General features: G+C 35.9%; 1 protein-coding gene across 1 annotated transcript; it reads right to left on the bottom strand.

The window, feature by feature from the left end:
- Positions 1-598: 598 nt before the first annotated feature.
- LOC128921937 (uncharacterized) lies at positions 599-2,441 on the bottom strand. Its single transcript, XM_054230985.1, has 2 exons — positions 1,394-2,441; positions 599-1,341 (listed from the first exon to the last, which is right to left on the bottom strand). The coding sequence occupies exons 1-2, from the start codon at positions 1,872-1,874 to the stop codon at positions 599-601; spliced, it is 1,224 nt and encodes a 407-aa protein (XP_054086960.1). The 5' UTR covers positions 1,875-2,441.
- Between the last annotated feature and the right edge of the window lie 6,162 nt (positions 2,442-8,603).

Raw genomic sequence — 8,603 nt, 5'->3', positions numbered from 1 at the left:
TAGCGTAACCCAGGATTAACGACGTGGACGTAGCAGACATTTAATCCCTTTTTGTTTTTTTTTTTTATTTTTTTAATATTTTTTTAAATTTTTTTGTATTTTTCAAATTTTTAATTTTTTTTTTGCTTTTGTTTTTTATTTAAAATTATCACGTACTTGAATCTAATCTACGTAATAATTAAAAAAAAATCAAAAACAAAAAAAAAAAACAAACAAAAAAAAGTAAAAATTTGAAAAATTCAAAAAAATTTAAAGAAATATTAAAAAATAATGGAAAACAAAAAGGGATTAAATATAAGATATATCATTGCCAAAGAAAATAAAGAACTTTTTTTTTCAAGTGGCTTTTTTTCCAGAGAATGCTCCATATGTAAACGCGTAATGATTAAAAAAATCATTGTAAAATATGCTGAGATTCTACAGATTCGAAGCATTATGCAAAAGTAAGAGAATATATGTTACAAAAAGAGGTATGTGAATTCCATAACATTTATTCCAATTTGTTGTTGTCACAATTTACTAAGATTATCGATTTTTTTTTACTATTTTTAGCTGCTTACTTTACGGTCTTTTCACGTTTTATGCTTTTTCATGCCATTTATGGTTTAATGCATTCCCAAAAAAAGCAACAAATAATGACAACAACACCGTTGCCATCGAATTGAGCCATGCCACTGCTCCACTTGTTTTTTGCTGAAGTATTGTCCGACAACAAAGGTATTTGCGTTGGAATTGCTTGCAATTGTTGTGAAGCTGCAGTGACTGGGCCAATTGGTGCCAATGGTGCACTGCCCTTTCCAGCTGGTGGCATAACCGGCGCTGTACCGTTCATTTCAGCACCAGCTACAGGTGCTGTTGGTGGTGGTTGCGGTGCTAGATAGCCGGCAGTTTTCTCGACTTCAACCATCTTGGTGTTATCGTTTGGATCGGTTTCATTAATGCGCACTGGCTGTTCGGGAGCGGGTTGTGGAGCGGCAGCAGCAGCACCTTCTGCGGGTGCAGCACCTGGTGCTGGTGTTGGTTGTGCTGCGATATTTTTACCCACGGGTGCAAGCGGTACATTGGATACCGCGGGGCCAGCTGGTGCAGCGGCGGGTAATTGGCCAGGCATGGGTGTTGTGACGTTGTCGCCAACGACACCTGTTGTGATGACGGTGCCACGGTTAGCATTTGTTGTAGTCACTGAACCGGGTGGACCATTATTTATAATGATGATTTTGCCATCGTTGCTGCCAGATAGTTTAGCGGCGGCAGGTTGTGCTGATACGACACGCGTATGTATTGGCCTAAGCACGCGTTCAAGGATTGCTTCACCAATTGCGCCAGTAACCGAACCAGTATCTAATATTTAACTATTTAGAATTCAGTTTTTTTTAATATTTAATAAACCTACCAAATCCTGATTTTATCGAAGTTTGTTGTGGCGGTTGTGGATTGGGTACAGAACCTTGAGGAAGTGCAGCACTAGGTGGTACTACAGCCGAAGGAGAGTAACCACCTGGCATATGTGCAGGCGATGAATACACGTTGGTTGCGGGAGCTGGAGGTCCTTGCGATTTCGGCACATTCCATCCTATGTGTTGAGTATTGGTTGCGCCACCTCCTGGAGCCGAAGCTGAGCGATTTGGTTGCGAATTATACCCTGGGCATCTCAATTTGGGTATATCTGTGTGCGAGTTACCTGCACTGCTGCCACTTTTTGTCGGATAGCTCGGTTTGGTCACATGTCCTGCACTATTAGGTGTGCGTCCACTACCAGATTTTCGATTGTTGTTCAAAGCGCTCTCTGTTTCGCTGCCGCCGAAATTTTGTGTAAGTAATAAAATTGCAAATATAGTGACCGATGCGCAAATCACTTTCAACTTCCTCGCCATTTTTGCACCGCAGTTGTTCTCCACAGTGATTTTTTTTAAACAGGTTGATTTTAGGCAAGTCAAGTTGCTTGCGTATCTTTTGCTTTGTTCCGTCGTTCGCTTAACTATAAAACAAATCAATTATACTTGCTAATGACAAAATACACCGAGCTATTTCCAGAATGATCTTCCTAGCGCACAACTAAAAAATTTCTGTTTGATGTTGAATCGTTTCGTTTCGTTTGAACTGAATTACTGAAATACAACGAACAACAACAGCTAGTTCCAGTTATTGCAAAACTGGGGGAACGTGACTCAATGTTGCCACTATGCTAGTGTTGCGCTGAAATCCCTCAACTTAGCGAGTGACCGCACCGCAAAACTGACAGCTATCATTGCGAACACTGAACTAGTGATGAGCGATATTTCACTACCAGTGATTTTTTCACTGTGATTGAAAAATCTCATATAGCAACTGCGATCAATTTTTGTAAATATCAGTGACTTCGATCGATAACAGTAGCTATAGAGAAGTTCTGTGCTTTTGTTCGATCACTGTACCAATATCAGTTCGAAGTTTGCAACCACTGTTCAGTGATTACAGTAGCAATTTTAGTTGCGCTTTCGATACTTTTGGGTACGGTGATTACAAAAGCAGTTAAATTTTGGATATTGTTAAAACTAATAAAAATGTATATGTAAAAAAATAATTAGAAAAAAGTGGAGTACAAATTTTCACAAATCCGTTTTTATACTCTCTTCAATGTATATGACGAATATGTGGGTCAAATTGTTTGTTATATTAATAAAATTAAATAAATAAATTGCGGGAGTATAAAATGTTCGGTTACACGCGAACTTAGCCCTTTCTTACTTGTTTTAACTTAATAAACTGCGTTTACTACAATTATTATATTATTAGTTATTTTATTAGTTATATGTTAAACAAGTAAGGAAGTAGCCCTTAGCCAGTTCGGGTGTAACCGAACATTTTATACTCTCGCAATTTATTTATTTAATTTTATTAATATAACAAACAATTTGACCCACATATTCGTCATATATATTGTATAAACAGTCATCGACTGATGCCTGAAGCGAACGGTTGTGTTTGGTGCTATTAGTGAGTTTCTTTTGCTCTTTCACTCCCTCTCTCTGAACTATATTTAAAGTGTCATATTTTTCATTTAAAACACGTGTTATAGAGTGCTAATATATAATCACTGTTTACTACAAGAAATATGCCCCAAGGGGGACACTCTCTTGGTGATAACAGGTTTGCCCTGTTATCATCAAGTCCCAAACCAAAAAGAAAAAAAACCCAATCATTTCCCATTAACGATTTCCCAAATCTCCCTCCAACAACAAAAGACAATCCGAAATACCTAGTGTTAAGTGCAATAAATTCACAAAAGCCGATAAGCAAATATTCGTGTTTTGCTGTACATAAAGCATTAAAGATCATTAGCAGTGAAATAATTAATATATCAGAACTAAGAGACGGGAATCTTCTATTATTAGTTAAAAACCAACAAATAGCCAGAAAATTCATAATTACAAAAACATTACATGGCATTTGCGATGTAGATATAAAACTCCACAATAACCTTAACTATACAAAAGGAACAATTTACGCACCATGCCTTAACGAAATTGCAGAAGATGAAATCATAGAACATTTAAAAGAACAGGGTGTGGTGTCAATTTTTAAATTCCCCAAGTATATTAACCAAAAGTCGGTTCCTAGTGGTGTTGTTCTACTCACTTTCGATAAATATCACCTACCGGAAAAGATCGAAGTGTCTTGGTACACAACCAAGGTAAGGCCATGTTACCCAAATCCCATGAGGTGTAAAAGCTGTCAAGTTTTGGGCCACACAACCAAAAGGTGCACTAAAGCCCCTGTTTGTGACACGTGTGCTCTCCCCCCTCACCAACCTATCGCTTGCTCTCGAACCTCTTGCGTTAATTGCTCAGGTAATCACCCCTCTTCTGACAAAACATGTCCCAAATTCTTACAAATGAAACAAATAATAACAATAAAAACAGACAAAAAATGTTCCATGCGTGAAGCAATAAAAATACATAAATCCTACTCATCTCCTCCTCTCTTTGAAAACTCCACTACATTTGCCAACATAACTAAAAATAATTCTAACAACTCTCAAGAAAACAACAAAAACACCCAAATAACCTCTACAGAACTCATTCACTCATTTACAAATAATGAAGGTATCACTAAAAATAATGAAAAAGAAACAAAAGAAACCAACGAAAACAATTACACCACAGCAAATGCTACAACAAACACAACAGCAGCATCAGTCGATGACTCTCAAACACAAGCAATGATCTCCTCGTTGCTCTCTCACCTTACATCTCCAGCACTAACATCTTCTGCAATTTTCACTCCACTACCTACAGTATTCTCCCCTCCGTCAACAAATAATGAAATGATAGAGTAAATTATGCGAATTTTGCAATGGAACATAAACGGTCTACTTAATAACTACCCTGATTTAAATATTCTTATTAATGTATTTGGACCAGAAATTATATCACTTCAAGAAACTCATATACCTATTCATAAAAAGATTTACCCTCCTAATAAATACTTTAGTTATTTTCACAATAGCTCTCAACATACATGCGCTAAACAAGGTATCGCAATATTTATTAAAAAATCAGTAAATCATAAGCAAATTCCTGTCAACAGCAACATCTCTTGCTTAGCCATAGAAATCGAAATCGGATTTAAATTCACTATTATTAACTGTTACATTCCACCTCAACAGAATTTTTCTTATATAGAACTTTCTAATATTTTAAATTCATTCACTACACCAATTATTATTTTGGGAGATTTTAACGCATGGAGTCCACTTTGGGGATCCTTGACTGTGAATAAAAGGGGTGAAATCATTGAAGATATAATTCTTTCACATGACCTTATCGTTTTGAATGATGGGCTCCCAACACACTTCTCTACACATGGCACTTTTACCCATCCAGACATTATCCTAGCCTCATCCCTTATAGCACCAAAACTTTCTTCACATACAATAGATGATCTTCACAATAGCGATCACTTTCCAATAGTCACTTCCCTCTCCATTCCTAAATCTTACAATATCAAACCAAGGTCTAAATTTTTGACTGATAAGGCTGACTGGACAAAGTTCTGTAATATTTCAACATATTTATCTAATACTAGGCGCCCTTGTGAAAATGTAAATGCTGAAGCATTTGCCATTAAAACAATTATTCGATCTGCAGCTCATTTTGCCATACCCTCAAATAACACCAAAATGTTCTCAACAAAGCTGCCTTATTGGACAAATATACTTTCAACTCTTAGAAACAAGAAAAAATATATGTGGAAAAAATTTAAACTTAATAGAACTGACCCTAATCTGATTGAATATAAAAAGGCTAACGCGATTTTTAGAAAGGAGTTAAAATTGGCTAAAAGGCAATCATTAGAAGAGTTAACAGCCAACATAAACCCAACTTCGAATCCTAAAAAAATATGGTCAGACATAAAAATGCTAACAGGGTCCTCACAAAAATTTAATATATCCCATATTAACACACAATTTGGACCTGTTTATATGTCTCAAGAAATCGCAGAAAAATTTTCAGAAACGTGGTCATCATACTCTTCCGATCCAAATTTCCCCCCTAACTTTAACTCATTGAAAGCTCAAAGCGAGAATGAAACATATACTAACCCAACACCTTCATCAAAAGCGCTTCAAATTGAAGCTGATATTACGCTTAATGAATTCGAAACTACAATCTCAACGCTAAGAGGAAAAACCCCTGGTTCTGATAAAATATCGTATCCCATTCTAAAAAATATCCCATACTCCCTTAAATATAGACTTGTCATACTATATAATAAAATACTAAACTCTGGTGTATACCCTCAACAATGGAAGATTTCCACAATCATTCCCGTTCCTAAACCCAATAAACCAAGTTCCTACATTGAGAATTACCGACCAATTTCCCTTTTACCTTGTATATCTAAGACTTTAGAAAAAATCATCTCTACCCGACTAATGTGGTTCGCTAAAGCAAATGGACTCATAAGCCAGCACCAATTCGGATTTCAAAAAGGGTTGGGAGTTATAGACCCCCTACTACATTTCGAACATTTCGTATCCACAAACTTGGCAACCCGTAACCACGCTTCGGTACTTAGCCTAGATTTCGAGAAAGCGTTTGATAGAGTCGGAGCTCACATGGTACTCAGTGAACTTAAGCGCTGGAAAATTGGCATCAAAATGTTTAACGTTGTAAAATCGTTTTTATATAATCGAAAATTTACCGTCTGTGTCAATAAATGCACTTCACAAGTTTTTAAATTATACAATGGTATACCTCAAGGTTCACCGCTCTCCGTTACGCTTTTCATAATAGCATTTAATAAAGTCAGCACCATTATAAGTTCCAACCCTCGAACGCATCACTTTATTTACGCAGACGATGTTGTGGTTTTTACAAAAATTAAAGATCTGAATCAAGTTAAACGTATATTTCTAAAGATACTAAATGATATCAATAAATGGTCCGAAATATCCGGCTCGAAGATATCATTAAACAAAAGCTCCACATTTCATATTTGTAGAAAACACAACTGCTCCTTCCCTATTCTATCAATGTCTAATATCCAAATCCCACATACCCAAAGTTTAAAAATACTAGGTATTATATTTGATAAAACTCTTTCTTATAAAGAACATTGTAAATATATCCGATCAAACTTATTTCTTAGACTAAATATCATTAAATTTTTATCATCGAAACATTGTTTATGTCACACAAACACGCTCATTAATGTCACAAGAGCCTTAATATTATCAAAAATTGACTATGGACTTGCTATTTACGGACACAGTGCCAAAACCAATATCAAACTCTTAAAAGCACCTTATCATGCAGCAGCTAGAAGGAGTATACGTGCTTTCCCAACATCACCGATCAAAGCAATTTTAGCAGAATCCGGATTACCAGATATATCCCAGAGAATCTCATATAACACTATGTTGCTCATCCCAAAGTTGCTTCTGTGTCGAAATGAGTTAATACTTAAGGACGTAAATAGCGCTATCCAAAGTTCACGCACGTACCACAAACCTTCAACCATCGTACGCTGTCTCATGACTTCTAAACAAATAGGATTATTTACGTACCCTTCATTGATTCAATCACCATTAACTCCACCATCGCTGACATTATCGTCGTGTCGCATTAACGACATACAACAGCACCAGAAGAATTCCACCAGCAACACCGAATATATACAACTATATAATGAAAGTATAGGACCATATAGCGATGAGTGGGATTTTATTTTTACAGACGGATCTAAAAGTGATACCTCTACCACGTTTGCTGTGACAAATAAGGTCGGTGCCACAATAGCTGCCTTTGTTTTGCCATCATACTGCTCAATATTCACAGCTGAAACAGCTGCCATATTAGAAGCTGTACTCTTTGCTTTGAATAGTGGAAATAAAACCATTATCTGCAGTGATAGTAAATCCGCCATAGATGCCATTTTCAACCAATTAAACGATTGCCCTATGGTCAATAAAATTCGAAACCTCATAAATAAATGTAATAACAAAATCAAAATTATGTGGGTTCCTGGACACGTTGGAATCAAAGGAAATGAAATGGCCGACATATGTGCAAAAGCAGCTAGCAAAGAACCACTACATACGTCACCTTATTTTACCATGAAAGATATTAAGCAGTATGTCAAACAACACATCAACGACTGTTTTCAAAACGATTGGATAAGCTACAACCATCATTACAAACTTGCAAATCCATTAGGGAAAACACCACATTATTCAAATAACAACACGTGCAAGAATATAAAAACATTTATTCGCATCAGGATTGGACATACACTTGCCACACATGGACACCTTTTGAATGGTACAAACAAACCTAATTGCCCTTTATGTGGCTTTGGAGATTTCACAATAAACCATATCCTCGACAGATGCTCACCTCTACAACAGCTCAGAGTTCTGATTTTTGGCAACATGAAACCCTCGGACTTACTTAATCGTACAGACGACAATAACGTTAACCTTTTTGTAAAATTCTTAAAGTCTAGCAAGTTAAATATTTAAATTTTAAGTAATCGTATATATAATTCTTAACACACTATTAACTATTTGAATTGTAATTGTATTAATTTTATACCTTAGATTTATGATTATTCAAGCCGAAGGCCTTGGCAGCCAGTGCTTTGTATATATAAGTGGAGTAATTATTTATAATTATTTCTCTTCTAAATAAATAAAAAAAAAAAAAAAAAAAAATATTGTATAAAATCCATTGAAAGTTGGAAACCCTAATATTAAGTATATGGGAGGTAGATGAAGTTATGACCCGATTTCACGTATTTTAGGCACGGAGACATTTCATTGAAATTGGTCGAGTAGTTTCGGAGATATAGTTTTTGACTCATAAGTGGGCGGAACCACGCCCATTTAAAATGATGTATACCATTTTGAGTGCAGCTCTTCTGTACCTTCTTTTAATGAAATTTAAGGTTCCTGGTGTTTTCCCTTACTGAATTAAAGCATTTTTAGTAGTTTTCAACATAACCTTTTTACGGAAGGTGGGAGTGGATATAATCCGATTTCCTCCATTTTTGGACTATATAAGGAAATGACTCAAAAAAACGACCATGGAAAATCATTGTGTTGAAGCGTAAACTTTGCG

Source organism: Zeugodacus cucurbitae, chromosome 5, assembly GCF_028554725.1.
Source record: "Zeugodacus cucurbitae isolate PBARC_wt_2022May chromosome 5, idZeuCucr1.2, whole genome shotgun sequence".
NCBI classification, from domain to species: Eukaryota; Metazoa; Arthropoda; class Insecta; order Diptera; family Tephritidae; genus Zeugodacus; species Zeugodacus cucurbitae.
This window is presented reverse-complemented; position numbering and strand designations above follow the sequence as displayed.

Excerpts from the sequence above, each read along its gene's own strand:
- LOC128921937 (XM_054230985.1), bottom strand. The coding sequence starts at position 1,874 with ATGGCGAGGAAGTTGAAAGTGATTTGCGCATCGGTCACTATATTTGCA. Across the intron at positions 1,342-1,393 it reads TTCGATAAAATCAGGATTTG|ATACTGGTTCGGTTACTGGC; the intron begins GTAGGTTTATTA and ends GTTAAATATTAG.